At 54.7% G+C, this 16,078-nt stretch overlaps 1 protein-coding gene across 5 annotated transcripts; it reads right to left on the reverse strand.

Annotated features, from left to right (window-relative positions):
- Nucleotides 1-2,018: 2,018 nt before the first annotated feature.
- Nucleotides 2,019-11,766, reverse strand: FNDC4 (fibronectin type III domain containing 4). Of its 5 annotated transcripts, none has more exons than XM_029958023.1 (6): nucleotides 11,626-11,766; nucleotides 6,270-6,385; nucleotides 5,553-5,757; nucleotides 4,630-4,719; nucleotides 3,230-3,363; nucleotides 2,019-2,285 (listed from the first exon to the last, which is right to left on the reverse strand). In XM_029958023.1, exons 1-6 carry the CDS (start codon nucleotides 11,699-11,701, stop codon nucleotides 2,250-2,252), a joined length of 657 nt encoding a protein of 218 aa, XP_029813883.1. In that variant the 5' UTR covers nucleotides 11,702-11,766; the 3' UTR covers nucleotides 2,019-2,249. The 5 variants fall into 5 exon arrangements, with proteins under 5 accessions (XP_029813883.1, XP_029813884.1, XP_029813887.1 ...); XM_029958024.1 differs by having other exon boundaries at nucleotides 2,019-2,282; nucleotides 11,626-11,722; XM_029958027.1 differs by lacking the exon at nucleotides 2,019-2,285 and adding an exon at nucleotides 2,321-2,530 and having other exon boundaries at nucleotides 11,626-11,722.
- Between the last annotated feature and the right edge of the window lie 4,312 nt (nucleotides 11,767-16,078).

Consider the following 16,078-nt stretch of genomic DNA (forward strand, 5'->3'; position numbering starts at 1 on the left):
GAGGCTTGGGGTGCCATTGGAAGGCTGGCACTGGGGAGGCTTGGGGTGCCATTGGAAGGCTGGCACTGGGGAAGCTTGGGGTGCCATGAGTCAGTCAGGAGCTGTGTACTGTTTTTCTCACTTGTAGTTTCACATATTGAATCTGGTCTCGTACCTTTCCTCCCTCAGCTGAGGGCACATAGCAACCTGTAACTGTTGTTAGAGTCAGCAGGTCATTGTCAGGCCCTCTGCTTCCAGCACCCATGTCTGCAGTTCCCTGCCCTCCTGCACTGCCATGGTCTGAGAAAGAAGTGGTGGTTTGGGGTTTTTTTGGGTGGGGAAAGTCTTTTTTGCTTCAATACCACATCCTACTTTTACATTTAATATCAGATCTTTGTGTTTCTTTTTTTATTTGGCCCCAACCAGTGCATTTTGACAATTTTTTTGTGCCTTCCCTAGCTCCTCATCTCTGCTGTAGTATGATCCTTTGATTCTTTGTGTGTGCCTACTCTTGTATTTCCCTGGCAGCCCTAATTTTTTTAATGTACTCTAAAAAACAAGCCAGTGGGCAAAACAAGGTATTTGTCTTTCTGGAGCTGCGACCATGCTCCCTGCAGCCCAGGGTACAGCCCAGCAGCAGTTGCATCCCATCCCCACTCAGGTACCCCCTTCCTCACCTGAGCAGAAAGCAGTGCAGGCCCCTCCAGCCAGCAGCCTGTCAGGGTGAGGCCTTGTCCCCTTCTTGGCCCTGCTGCCAGGATGTCTTTGCTCTCTGCAGAGACGCAGCTGTGATGCCATCCTCAGTGGGACAGCCTGCCACTGGTCCAGCAGCACAACATGGCCCAGCATGCAGCACTGGCTCTCCCTCAAGGGCCAGAGGAGCAAGGTGACCTTGGAGGACCTGCAGCTTTTGCCCAGCATGCAGGAAGAGGTCTTCTCCTAAGGGCCAGACAGATGTATTCAACAACTACTGATACACACACACGTGCACAGACACACACAAGACCTGCAGCTTTGCAGGGACAATGCTGCCTTTGAGCCAGGATGCTTTTATTGAAAAGACCCTGCCGCAGGAGTCACTTATCCCATCCCTTCCCCACCTAGTCCTGCAGCAGGAGCTGAGCAGCACCTGGAAGGAAGAGTCCTGAAAGTGCTTTTATTGGGAGGTTTATTCCTGGAAGACGCTGGATCCTGTGATGCTTGAGTCCAGGGTTGCAGGGCCAGCACATGGCAGGCTGCAGAGCAGAGCATGGAGGGAGAGCAGCAGCCAGGGCAGCAGAGAGCCTCCTTGTATCATCCTGTTCCCTCCAACTGAGACCTTGCAGGCCTCACCACATTGCCTCCTCCAGGCAGCACAGGCATTGTGCTGCTCACAGAGTGCTCAGCAGCTCCCCACAAATAGCCTGAATGTGCCAGCACTGAGCCCTACTACAGACACCGTGCAGCCACAGCCATGCCCTGGCACTGCCAACTCTCCCAGCTCTGTGGGGCTCTCACTAGCAATCCCTGCCCTGGCTGCAGGCTCTGCGGGCTGGCCAGGCACTGTGCCAGCACTCACTTCTCATCCTCATTTGTGCCTTTGTCCTCTGTAGTAGAGAGAGGCCTCAAAGTCCCTGTGTGGCCATGACAGAGTGCAGTGGAGCCCTGTTCTCCAGCAGCAATCCACTCTTCTTCCCCTGTGCTGGCTGGGCCCAGCCCCACAGACAAACACTCCTGCCACCTGGCCACAGCTCCCCTGGTAGCACTGGGGCAATGCCTGCACTGCCCCATCCCCTCAGCCTCAGGGCCCAGAGGGGAGCAACTCCCGTCCTCCACAGGCAGCCCCCCAAGCCCAGACAGGCAGCTGAGAGCAAAGTCTGTCCCGGGCTGACACCAGGCAGGCGTCCAGTGCCACGGCTGCACCCAGGGCTTTGACCAAGCCGGTGCCCAGGGACGTGGCCACCCTCAGGCCAGTGCACTGCCCCCCTCGCTCCCCTCAGCTCACCCCCCAGCGGTTGTGTTGGCCCCACCCGCTCAAGCTCCGTGCTGCCGCAGCGGCGAGGGGCGCGGGCCAGGCATGCGGGAGGGGCAGGGCCACACTCTGCATGCACGGCTGGGAGCCAGCTCCAGGCACATCCCCGGACAGCTGCCCTCGGGAAAGTGGGAGTTCTGATACGTGGATCATCGCATGCTGAGTTCCAGGCTGGGCGCCTGGTGCTGCCTCTTCTTCCAAGGCCTGCTTTGGCTCTAGCAGGACACTCAGGACCCCAGACGCAGAGCTGGTGCTGCACTTACACCTCGATGATATTGACCGAGGGAGATTTCTTCTATGAGAGAAAAATTTGCTTTAAGGCTCTGCTTTGCTGTGCCCCTGGGATCAGACCCCTTGGCAGAGCCCCCCAAGCCCACAGCAGGCACCAAGACCAGCAGAACTCAGCAGAGCAGGGTCAGTTTGCAGAAGGGATCCAAGAGGAGGGATCTCTGGCAAGGAGTAATCAAGAAGCTGGAAAATCTGGAGGAGGGGAACTGGGGCCTTGAAGTCCCAACAGGAAGGTTCTGCTCCTGACATCCACTGGAAACCAAGATGTGGAGTCAGTGGGGCAGTCAGGCAACACAGTGAGGGGAGTTCCCACCATTGACACAGGCGGCAGATGAGACACAAGCAAAAACCTAACACACAGTCCCATTAGAGCATCAGGGCTATAAATCACTGTCTTTGGCAGGTAACAAAGGAGAAGTGTCAGGTGCTGAGGGAAAGTACTCCTCCCTTCCCATCCACAGCCTGGCACAACATCTCCATCAGGGTGGGGAAAGGGCTCTGGAATGACTTGTGTGGTGATAACCTGGAGTAGGCTGTGGTGAAGGCAGAAAGTAAGCAGTGACAGACCAGTGCAGGAACCACAAGAACAGCTGCCCAGCCTGTCCACTCCTGCCTGAACAGGCAGGAGCCAGACCAGTCCATTGGTGCAGGAGAAGTGCAGCCTTGGAGGCGCATGGTGAAGGGTCTGTTACAGTGAGAGGACAGAGCGGGCAAGAGCCATCCCATCTGACATATCCTGTTGTCTCTTCCAGTGTTTCTCTTGCAATCACCCATGGGGCACACACACTGCCCCGAAGAGACCAGGACTCACTGCACCCTAAAACTCCTCAGTCTTTAGGGTGAGAGCATAAGCTGGAGTGTTTCTGTTTCTGGAGAGATTCAGAACCTGTGGAGGCCACAAGCCCCAGCAGACATCACATGCCATCCCTTCTGCCAGCCCCCCCCTCTCACCTTGCTCCGCAGCAGCCCTCCGCTCGGTCGCTCAGGTGTGCTGTGCTCTGAGGATGGCTTTGTCTTCTCCTTGTTGTTGTTGGAGTCGTTATCCTTGATGATGTCATACTGTCTGCAGAACAGGGCAATCACCGCTGCCGAAAGACAGATGGGATGAAGGACTCCCTTGAAAGATGGGATGAAGGACTCCCTTGAAAGATGGGATGAAGGACTCCCTCGCACTGGCCGTGCCTGCCTCCCCTCCTTGCAGCATCCCAGCTGCAGAGCAGTGGCACCCAGGGCTCCCCAGGGTGCTGCACACCCACACCCTCCGTGTATCAGCCTGCACCACCCGAGGCACCTCTGCACGTGGGGCTGGGCCAGTCTCCTCGGGCAGACAGGCATGGAAGTGGCCAAGGCCACTGGGGCACTCGGAACATGCTCAGTGCTCACCAAGGGCAGATGCTCAGGCACTTGGAGAGGGACAGTGAGGTCAATGAGCAGCTGGATGAGTTTTGGACTAACTCCAGCAAGGCACTAAAGTTACAGGGCTAGTGCTTGTGACTCTCACAAAAACCAGCCCTTGGCTTTGTTTGTGCAAACTGGCTGTAGAGTCAGTCACTTTGCCATGGTTTCACAGCACCCATCTCACACAGCATGTCCCACACCTGGGGACCCTGGACACAGGAGTATGGAGTGATGCCCCCAGCTGTGACTGTGCTGGTCAAACTCCAGTGTGTGTGTGATAACACTCAGGCACACACAGAGTGGGCCTGACTCCTCCCTGTTGGCACTCTGACACACCAACCTGTGCCACGTTGTCTTGTATTTTCTTCCAGTGCACTAGAAAAGTGTCAAGGACAGGAAAAGGAGAGATTCCTGCAATATACCACTACAAAATCCACTTTTCCTGGGAAGGGAGTAGGGGACCAATGACTTCCCATTCATAGCAGCTGCATGTGACTAGTCAGGAGCTGACTTACCTACTAGGCTCCCATGCTTCCAGGGCAACCTGCTGTCTGCTGGAGCACTAGCCTTAATCATGCTGTACAGGAGCACATCACCTACCTTACAGCTGCACCAGCCAGTGCAGCAGTGTTCTCAGATGTCAGACACACTAGCTAAGGCCCAAGCAACACACCCACTCGTTACCGTCATGTGGGATGCTCCCACCCTGTAATTCTGGGTCCCACACTGTCTCCTGCTCTTCCACATACTCCAGGCCATGATAGCTGAGCAGTGGCTGTGGTTGCTCCTTTTACCCCACTGGCTCTGTCTCCTACAGAGATTCAATGGACTTACTGGAAAGGATGCCAGATCCACATCAATGTGCCTCTGCACTCTCTTGAGCCACATCCTCTTTGTGCATCCTGGATTGCACCTCTGCCCCAGCCCACCAGAATGCTGCTTGTGGCACTCACCGGCCCACATGAGCAGCACAGCCACAATGATGATAATCTCGCCTGTCTGCAGCTGCCGGTCTTTGTCCAGCCCTTCCATGGTGATGTCACCTGCAGAGAAGAGACCCTAGGCAGGGTTGGCAACAGATACCCTCGCACATAGCAACACTGGAGGATCTGAGGAACTCCAAAGGAGAGAAACCCACTTCCCCCAAACAAGGATGGGTGTGGGATATCCTCTCTCCTGGCTGGGGAGAGGACATACATCCTATGGCTTTCCTGTGTCAGATTAACTATCCTTGCTACAAAGGCAGTCAGTCATTCCAACAGCTTGTTTGGGTTCACATAGGGACTGCACAATGCATGCCAGTAATCACTGAGATCACTCCCTATGCAGGGGCCAGGTCAGGTCAGGAAGGCTCTCAGCTGAACAGAAAAGTTCTGAGGAAAGTCAGCCATCTGCTTGCCCTACCATACTCAAGACCCCCTCTCATACTCAGTGCTGGAGACAGACTCCTGTGCCCTCTCTGGGCATCATCTCTTGGATTATCTCATGGGCCAGCATGTAGGCAACTCCAAGGCAACAGGGACATGGGTCGGAAAGGAGACCGTGGGGCTCTGTCATTTCTCCTTTGGTAGCCTGCAGGCTGGATGATCTGAGAGCCCGTTCAGTATTGGCTTCCTACAGGCAGCAGCTGTGCTGGCCACAGTCTGCCTAGCCGAATAGGTGCCAAGACCTGGGACAGGAGGGCTGCAAACCAGGGCTTGGGGACATTACCAGGGCCACAACGGACAAAGCAGCAGCCTGTACAACCCTGTGTATCCCCAGCCTGCTGCTCAGGGCAGCGCCTTCCTCACTGGCTGCTGAATCCCTGCTTGTCTGCTGTGGAGACCTCCAGGTGTGGCCCCACCAGCAGTGCCTGGACAAGCCGGAAGGAGCTCACCTTGGTTGGAGCTGTTGGAAGGCAGGCGGTCAGTCTCCTTCAGGGTGCGGAAGTGGACGCGCTTGCTGGCCTGGCTCTCCCCATACAGGCCGATGCTCTGCACCTGGATGATGTAGTCGGCATCCTCTGCCAGGTCCCACAGCACGCAGGCGCGGTTGGTGGTGTTCACCTCCCGGATGAAGCGCTGCATCTGCCCGTCCTGCCGCTGCCAGAGGGAAGAGCTGTCAGCCCCCAGAGGCTGCTCCTGGCTGCAACAGGCACAGTCCCCAGGCTGCAGGGCTGTGCTGGGCACACTGCCCTCATTCCTTCCTTCCCAGGCAACCATCCACCCTGGGGTGGGCCAGGCTGGCCAGCACTGCGCAAGGCAGCATCCCTGCATGCTTTGAGGGCCAGGTGTCTCTCTGGAGAAGCCACTATCACCCAGGGCTGCGCAGGTGGAGCAAGCAAGCGAAGAAGGGTTATGTCATGGCTGAAGCAAGATCTTTATCCAGAGAAATCACAGAGAAGCTACTGGAGGGAATACTCCCAGTGCAACCTGTGGTCTGCTGCCTCCCACCAGGATGGATGGCTCAGATGGAGCGCCCTGGCAAGGGCACTTCAGCAGCACAGGTGCCCTTGAGCAGGTACCAGAGGAGCCTCAGGCTGCGGAAAAAGGGATGACATAGGAGCATGCTGGTAATCAGTGTCCCCAGCCCCCTGGGGACAGAGCCTGGATACCTGCTGTAGGATGGCATAGCCGATGACCACATCTCCTTCTGGGACGTCCCAGGAGACTGTGGCAGAGTTTGCCTTCAGCTGTGTCACAGTCACGTTGACAGGGGATGGTGGCCTGTCTGGATGAGCCAGGCACGGAGCAAGGCGAGGCATAGGAAAGAGGCAAAAGAAGATGTCTTAGAACAGGCACTCATCCCTGCACACCACCATGGGGCCTCTCCAACACCTGCCTGTGGCAACATGTTGGCCAGGGTTACAGGGAGCAGCTTCCCTGGTGAATCTGTCCCCAGGAGAGGAGTGGCACAGCAGGTGCATGAGGCTGAGCCCTGCCAGCCCACTGTGTGTGTGAGGAGTGTGCAGGCACAGAGCTCTGGGACTGTCCTGCGGATGGGCACATCACGGATCCTGGCACACCACCTAGAAGTGCGTAGGAAGCAGCCCAGACACAGCAATGATATACTGACTGTGACAGAAAAATGGGGCAGCTTGGAATAAACACACTCTGCAACTCAATCTGGCCATTTCCCCTGCCTGGCATTACTCCTTGCTCCAGGGTGTGGAGGAAAGGCCAATGCTGAAGGCAGAGCTGGCTGTCCCAGCAGTGCAGTGCCACTGGCTGCAAAGCTGGCAGCAACGCTCAGCCGTTGCTGTTCTGCACAAAGCTGACCTGACTGACCCCTGACTGACCATCACCACTTTGAGATTTCACAGCACTAAGAGCACGGCAGGACCCTACGCAGTCCTGCACACAAAGCCAAATTTTGTCTTGAAATAACACACAGCAGCACATGAAAGACACTGAGGCTGCTGTACATGTGTCCTGACTCTCGTAAACAAGTCAGTGTTGTTCTACAAGCTGCCCATGTAGCACAAAGTCAGCGTTGTGATTTATACAGATAGAAAAAGAGCCCCAGAAGGCACCTGAGAACAAGAGAAAGGTCAGCTGTGACATCAACAACAACCCCAGTTAGAGTGACAAGGAAAGGTGTTTTCTGCAGGCCAGTTATTTTAGTGCATTCATTCACATCTGAAAATACCCAGCTCCAGATCAAACCAGGAGAAGGCTGTGGTTCCCACTCTGAGAAATTCGGGATTGTGGTCTGCCAAGGGCAATTAAAACAGACAGGAGAGCCCAGAAAATATGAAAAATTGTTCTCAGAGAGACCATGGGACTGAGTGTATCTCCAGAAGTTTGACACACCATCAGGAGAGAGGGTCACTGGAGACAACATGAACAAGGATATCACAGGGTTCTGTGCTTCTCTTTCAGAACAGGAGTCAGGAAAACTGGAAAAGATTCAAAGATACTCTCAAATATCCTTTATCCCACAAAGAATGTCTCTCTGTAGTTTTGCCAGCAGGGGTCTGGTTTATCACTAGCCTATGAGAGGGAGCCCCTGAGCCATGTCTGTATCCGTGCACTCTGCTTTCCCATACGCCATCAGCAAAACAGGCAGACCAAAGCCACGGCCCCAGCCCTGGCCACTGCCCAAGGTGTATGTACTCTGTGGGCACAGGAGCTGAGCTCCCTGCAGATGGAATCATAGAATCATTAAGGTTGGAAAAGACCTCCAAGATCATCAACTCCAACTTTTGACCAAATAACCCCATGCCCACTAAACCATATCGCAAAGTGCCATGTCCGGTCATTTCTTGAACATTTCCAGAAGTGGTGACTCCACCACTGTGCTGGGACCCCTGTTCCAATGCTTAACCACTCTTTCAACGAGAAATTGTTCCTAACATCCAACCTGAACCTCCAACTGGTGCAACTTGAGGCCATTTCCCGTTGTCCTATCACTAGTTATCTGGGAGAAGATCCTGACCCTGGCCTAGCTCCACCCTCCTGTCAGGGACTTGTAGGGAGCAAGAAGGTCCTCTCTGAGCCTCCGTTTCTCCAGGCTGAGCCCCCTCAGCTCCCTCAGTCACTCATCAGACTTGTGCTCCAGCCCCTTTCCCAGCTCCATTGCCTTTCTTTGAACACGCTTCTTTTCTTTCTTGTCATGAGGGGCCCAGAACTACCCCCAGGACTGGACGTGCCTTACCAGTGTCCAGCACAGGGGGACAGCCATTGTCCTGGTCCTGCTGGCCACAGTACTGCTGACACAAGCCTGTGTGCCCTTGGCTTTCTTGCCCACCTGGGCACATGCTGGCTCACGTTCAGCTGCTGTTGACCAGCACCCCAAGTCCTTTTCTGCTGGGCCTGGTCTGGTTTTCCACCCCAGCCATGGCCACTGTCAGCTCAGCTGCACAGTTCACAGCCCAGTTGTGGCAGCACCCTGTCAGCTGGCAAACTACCACTCCCCCGTGCTGTCCCAGGCACAGGCATTTCAAAGTGTGGGAGTATGAGGGGCTGCATGGTTCTGCTGGCCTTCAGGCCTAAGAACAGTTGTCTTATAGCACCACTGTGCTAGCAAACATAGTGGGGTCAGAACAGCCCAAGAATCCAGTGGTGGAGATTTGTTCGAGAACTGATTTGATCTACACCAACCAGGATGTGTCCAAACCACTCTTGGGCATGGCCTGGGAGTTAGCACGAGCCAGAAACCATTCCTGGCGGGTAGCACTGATGTGCCCCCCTCTTTGGAACTCATGAGCTTAATACTATGGATGTGACCAAACCCTGCCAGCTGGCCTCGGGACAAGAACAGGACATGGTGCTCCACAGGATACATCTACAGCAATAAATTAGGGGGCTTTTTACATCTAACAGAATTAAAAAGAGTCCTGAACATGCACAATGGGGGCAACTGGACTCCCAGCCTTTAAGTGTATGTGAGGAAATTAAAGACAGGGTCTGACATCTCTGTGACACAGAAGTTTGTGGATGGAGCTTGTAGCGGGCTCCCAGCTCTGCACAAGAATTTTCTAGGCTTCTGCAGGGAGCCCAGCCTGGCCCAGCCCAGGTTTTTGGGCTGGGGATGCTGAGACACGGCCCTGGGACTGTCACTCGATTATTTGAGAACAAAGGCACTGCACTGATTCACAAGCCATGCTGCTGGGTCCACCTGGGGCTAACAGAACTGCTCCAGCTGTACTTAGCCAGAGCTTGCACAGGCCCCGTGCAGAGGCAACACTCACTGGTAGCAGGAGGGTGAGAGGATCCGGGGGCACAGCAGAGCCACAGCACACATGGTTCAGTGTGCCAGACCTCATGCATCCCAAACACGCCTGGTGCAGCCTCCAGGCCAGCAGCCCTGAACCTCTGTGACAGGAGACCTGGTGTCCAGGCTGCAGTTCTGCATTGGAAAAAACAGTGTTCCTTTGTCAGTTTGACACTGAGCGAACTGCAGAGAATACATTTCTGAGCACATGGGATTTGCACTCCTGGCAGAAAAAGAGAAGACAGGAAGCCTCAGAAGTCAAAACTTCTGAGAAGTTAACCCTAGATACACGGGACAATGCTTAATCCAAATGACCTCTGCTCTGCAGCCCGGCTGGGAGAGCTGTAGTTGTTCAGCCTGGAGAGAAGGCTCTGGGGAGACCTCAGAGCCCCTGCCAGTGCCTAAAAATTCCAAGAGAGCTGGAGGGGGACTTTGGACAAGGACCTGGAGGGACAGGACAAGGGGGAATGGCTTCACACTGACAGAGGGCAGGGTTAGATGGGATATGGGGGAGAAAGACTTGCCTGTGAGGGTGGTGAGGCCCTGATACAGGTTGCCCATAGAAGCTGTGGCTGCCCCTGACCTGGAAGGCCAAGTTGGATGGGGCTTGGAACAACCTGGTCTAGTGGAATGTGCCCTTGCTCACAGCAGAAAGGGTAGAATTAGACAGTCTTTAAGGTCCTTTCCAACCCAAACCATTCCAGGATTCTATGATATGCAAGATGAGACCTCACTGAAAGTTGTTACAACAAGACCTCCAAAGGACAAAGCTTTGTGTATGGTCCCCACATGGCATCTAACATCATCCAGCCAGTTCTGCAGCTGAGGTCAGAGTAGCTTCATGCCAGAGCTGTTGCCATAAAGATCTGTGAATGCAAGGGCTCCAAAAAACATGCTCTCTGATAACCATGTTCTGGCTATAAAGCCAAGATGGGCTCTCTGGGAGAAGTGTGCCACTGTTTAGCCTTGCTCAGTGCACTAACCACTAATGATTCTGTATCATTTATAAGTTGTCCAGTTTCACTTTTTATTAAAGCTGTATTACAAAAGGGGCATCCCACAGAAAGCACAGTCACTTACTTAAGGCCTGGCGCAGGTTTTGTCCTGCCTGTACAGCAGTGTGCTCCTTATAAGCCTGATTAAGGGGTGGGAAGACCTGGGCTGTGTGCAGAAGCCAGTAGCCCTGCAAGCCTGCATTTGGGCACCAGGAGGGATGGCTGGTGGGCAGTGGGAGGGATGGTCAGTCGGTAGCTGGGCATGGGACCAGATCTGCCACACAGCCCGGCTCCATGGGTTAGCAAAGGGGTTGGACAGATACCCCTGACGAGGGATGCTGGTAGATGTGGTGCTGCAGAGGGATGGGGCATAGCTCCATCGGTGCCCTCCTCATCCTGCTGTGACATGGAGAGGGGATCACCCCTGCCCCTCGGCCCGTGCCCTTGGGGCTATGGCTCAAGGGCACCCAGATGTTTGCCCAACTTACTGCTGCAGCAGAGAGTAAGCACCAGACCGCACATCTAAAAATAAGTGGCCCCTTTTTAACACCCCTGACTGCATCTCTTCCTGAATCCGTCAGCACGTATCTTGCAAGGAGACGGAAAACACGGCAGAATGTAGCAGAACGCGTCTGGCACTCGCAATTCGATTTAATATCTCAGTAACCTGACGAGGGGCAAACTGACAGCAGGAGGCGGCTGCTGACAGCGAGTCATCCCGACGAGTCAAGGGGTACAAGGACAGCGGTGCCCTGGGTGCCCTGAGCTCGGTGTCCCGGCGAACACCGGCAGAAGGGACAGGATCCCTGCCAGGCGGGGCCGGCCGCAGCCCGCCGCAGCCCGGAGCGTCTCCTCCCGGGGCAGGAGCTCCATCGGGGCAGGAGCTCCATCGGGGCAGGAGCTCCATCGGGCCGGAGCTCCATCGGGGCAGGACGGGATGCGGGGGCCGCGCTCCGCGGGGCACGGAGCGCCCGGCGGCGGGAGTCCCGGGAGGGCAGCGCGGCCGCAGCCGTCCCGCGGGGAGGGGACACGACACGGCCGAAGGCACGGAGGGCTCAGGGGCGGCGGCGTCACGGGATGCCCGAGGGGTGCCCGGGGTCTGCGGCCAAGGCCACGCCGGGGACGGGGGGAAGACCGGCGAGAGTCCGGGGGGCCGTAGCCCACGGCAGGGGCGGGCGCCCCCAGGGTCCCCCGCCCGGGGGGCGCCAGGTCCGCAGCGAACGCGTGGCCCCGGTGCCCTCCCGGCCCGGCCGCACTTACTGGCTCGCACGAGGCAGAGGTCGCAGCCGAAGAGCAAACAAGGAACGGGGCTGAGCAGCGCCGAGACGCGGGCCATGGCGGCAGGGGCTTGCGGCCCGGCCGGCGGCAGCCCTGGCACCGGCCCGGCTCCCTGCGCCGCGGGACGGAGCGGGGCCGAGCCCCGGCCGCAGCGCGGGGGGGGCGGAAACGGCCGCCCGGCCCGGCCCGCCCCCGAGCTGCACCGCAAGCGGCTCCGGCACCGCCTCCCAGCCGTGCCCCGGAGCGGCCGGCGCCGCCCCGGCCCCCGAAGCCGTACCCCCAGAGCACCAGCACCGCCCCCCGAGCCGCCCCCCAAACCGCCGGTGCGCCCGCGCCTCGTGCTGGACCCCCGGAGCCACCAGCGCCGCTCCCGGTGTCGTGCTCCAGAACCCCCCGGTGCCCCGCCATGCTGCACCCCCAGTGACTCCCAGCGCCCACTCTCCCCGTGCTGGACCCCCAGTAGTTCCCAACAGCCGCTCTCGCCAGCGCGAGAGGCTCCACAATCAGGGACGTGTCCTGGGCCGTGGGGCCATGATCGCACCTAGTGAGCACCATCGGCTCTCTGGTGTCACGACTGCTGGGCACTGATAGCTGCCGACATTAGCGCTGATGCTGCAGCACAGTCCCACAGCTCCTCTGCAGTTGGGGGTGCTCTGGCCCCTCCAGGGTGCTGCTCCACGCGCACATGAAGACACAGGCGTGGGCTGTGTCCCATTCCCAGGAGAGGCAGCACTGGGCTAGTGAAGTGGTAGGGAAATAAGAAAATGAACCCAAACCATCCTCTATTGCCTCACAGCGGTTAACTTACAGGAAGGAGAATCTTGGTGGGACTCTATGGTTCCAAGGGGTTGCTAAGGTGGCTCAGCCTAGCTGTAGCTTTGGGTAGACTTGGGGGCTCCTGAGGCTCCTCCCTGCCCAGCTGATGTCCTTGGCTGCAGCCTGCATTGTCCTGGTCATGTAGCACAGCTGGAGCCAAATAGCAGTTTAGACCATGCCCTGGATGAGGTCAGCCCACAGCAAAGGTACATCAGTGTTTGCATGTGTGCAGATGTGGGCACATACATGCATAGTTCAGTGCACTGAGGCCCCTAAATGTATTTCCTGGTCACTGCAGGAGGTCTTTCCTAGATATAGGAGAATCAGTCTGTGCTTTGGGGAGAGCTGTGGAAGACCAAGGTAGTTGTGGGAAGGATTTAATCTGCGGTGTCTTTGTGCAAGGGACAAGTTCCAGCCAAGTGGACATTGAAGCCTAGCAGGACTTATGTTAACTCTGCAGCTCCATGGCAGGTTGGATGGTCAAAATGGCCCCACCTAGGTTGTTTAATGCTGCTTTTCAGGCACTCTTCATGCATCAGGAGCCTGCCTCCTTCCTGTGCTGAACTTAATTGCTGCTGCAGTCCACAGTGATGGGGAGCAGGGTGAGCCAGCTATTGCTTTCCCAGTAGAGTCCTGTTAGAAGGCTCCTTCTCCCTCTATCTGCATGCTGGAGAGGGAACTTCAGGAAAGACAAGAGTAGACCTGGCAATTGCAAGAGGTTTTACAGGAACAGATTGCCAGTTGTCTCTTCTCTGCAAGACCCATTCTCACTTGGTCACTCTGATAACCACATGGTTAATGCAGAGCTAGCTGTTGATGTTAATGTTAACTGCTCCATGGCCTGCCTACCAGCCAAGGATCCCTGACTTGCCCAGCATTGCTCTGGCCTGCACAGGAGTGCTCAGATAAAGAGGATGTGACAACTTTTAAAAGACGTTATTTGGAAAGCTCAGTACTGTCAGTTTTAGGTATCAGTGGGTAATGATTTTTTTTGACAGCATTAGCACTGTGTGACAGTTTATTCTGCATCCCCCCAAAGCCACTTGCAAGGAGTTTGGTTTCTATGTCCTTTCCCTAGGACAGGACAGGCTTCAGGCTGTAGCCCTATAGCTCGGACAGGAGGAGAATCATGCTGTGATTGGGAAATTTTGTCTGACCACCCTGAGTAACCACTGTTGGCTGAATGGCATTCCCAGGCTTCACACACTCTGGATCAGTTGTGCTGGACACAGGGAAGGACATGCTATACCACTCAGGACAACTCTGTGAGCCCAGGAACTGTGCACAGGGAGAAGCACTGTCTGCTTTGGGAGAAGGGGACACACATCTGTATTTGTGGGTTCAATCTATAAATAATAAATACTGAGAGAGCAAACTTTCCATACAAATTTAATTATCATTTGAGTGTTTGGGGTTTTGGCCGGGCAAAATTCAATTTGCAATCACAAATCAGGAACTAAAACATCTAAATTGTGTTATATGCCTTGTGGTGCCTTGTACTTGGAATTCAGTGGGGAAATCCAGCAGTGGGCTTGAGATCCCATCCTCACCTCTGCAGCCTGGGCTATGGGCCCTGGATTCCCAGCCTGCCCCAAGCAAATGTGAGGTTCTTGGAGAAGTGCTGGCAGCAAGGAAATGTCCTGACCACGATGCAGGAGTCTCCTGAAGCTGCATCACATCACCCTGCTGTCGTCTTCCTCTGCCCAGTACTGAATACACTGGCAAGGGCTGCCAGCACCTCTGGAATTGACCTCTGTGTTTATGTCCATGGCACTCTGGAGCTGGGAAAGGTTTGGATTGATGATATGCCTGTGCAGAATCTGCCCCAAACTGTGTAGTGTATGAATGTTATTGATTAAATGAAACCCACAAAGGATGCATGGATTTTTTGTCCCTAATCTAAACCTTAGTCAGCTTTTAACTAGCATGAGGTGGCATTTACAGATTTATGAAAGGAATTAACATGACGTGACCTGCAATAGCTGGGTCCTGGACCTCTGTGACTGTTCCCTTCACAGGACACAACACTCTTGGAATTATTTCCCCCAAATCAGCAAGTTTATGGAATGTGCAAATCTCTGTGTCCTCCATTCCTCTCTGACACAGCAAGTCTGCACGAGTCCAGTTCTGCCTGTGTCTGCCCCTAGAGAGTGGCAGAACGGTGCTGTCCCCATTGAAATCCTGGCTGCAGAGCCTCCCGTGGCCAGCTGTGACCTGACTGTGCCTATGGAAGCAGCTGGCAGCTGCTGCTGTGACTCAGGTGGCCTTTTCCAGGTGAGCATTTTCCTTCAACCTGCTGTTGGCTGGTCTAAAGGAGGGCTGGGGAGAGTGCACATGCCAGACCTGCCCCGGTACTGCCAGAGCCCATCTCCCAACCGGTCCCATGCCTGCCCACCATGTCTTCTCACTGGGGTTGCCGTGGCTGCTGCTCAACTGTTGCCATGTTCACTGGAAGAAAACATCCAAGGTTTTTGTGAGGGTTCATTCCCATCTACTCAGCCATGTGCGTGTGCTGGCTTCTGTATCCTATTTCTCCTCCATGGAGGTGGAGTTAATTCATTGATTCCCTGTGATAATAATAATGGAGGGCAAAGGTACAGCAAATCACAGATATTTCCTATAAAGCTACTACAGGAAAGTCCTCAGTTGCCCAAGGAATGGGCTCAGACCCATGACCAGGCTGCGGATATGAGCACTTGGAGACTTTATGAACTTTATAAAATGTGGAGAGCCACTCTGCTAATCATTAATATCCACTAACCATTAATAGTTCCTGATCCTCCTTTTGTGTTTATTTTGTGATGGCATTTTTTTTAACCATCCGCTGCAAAATTGGATTTGAGGAATTCAGTATGCCCAAGAACTGATATTTATATTTTTTATTATCACAGGGTATTGTGAAGTCAAGAGTTCTGCCATGTAACTATGTACAATGTGAAAAGTAATTTATTCTGTTGCATTTAGACCAGATGCCCAATTATTTCTTCTGGCGCTTCCTAGTTTCTATTGTAAGAAACAGTTAATAACAGTTTGCTGTGTATCTGCACTGCACCATCTGTGACAGGGCAGACTCTGGTCATCTTTCACAGCTGATCATTTCTTTATACCCTTTTAAGACGGGACAACTAGACACCATCTGGTGTTTGAAATGTGGGTTTCCTGTGTGTCAGTGTATTGATAACAGTGTTACCACTCAGCCCTTTCCCAGATCATTTATACCGCATGAAAGCAGCAAAGCTGTACCTTTTCAGTCTGGTGAAGCTGAAAAAGAATCTAACAGGTCTATCAATAGCAAAAATATCCAGTACTGTCATGGTCAGTGAATACACAACTGATGGAAGTTCCTGAGCGGCAATATCAAAGCCCACCCCTGGGGAAGAAGTTTATTTGTTATTGCTCAGATAAATGCACAAAGCACTGAATGTGGGGCAGAAAAGCTAACCCCCATCAGCAAGACAACGAGGAGCACTGGGCAAACACTGCACCCCAAAGTGAAAGCTGCTCTGCAGTGACCAGCTGCCATGCAAAAGGAACTGCCACACACCTCTGTAGTGGGCACACAGCCTGCCAGAAACCTGGTCTGGCTCTGATGCCTGATATTCTACCTGGTAGTGCTGGT

This window comes from Manacus vitellinus, unplaced genomic scaffold (assembly GCF_001715985.3).
Source record: "Manacus vitellinus isolate BGI_N305 unplaced genomic scaffold, ASM171598v3 scaffold_135_pilon, whole genome shotgun sequence".
NCBI lineage: Eukaryota > Metazoa > Chordata > Aves > Passeriformes > Pipridae > Manacus > Manacus vitellinus.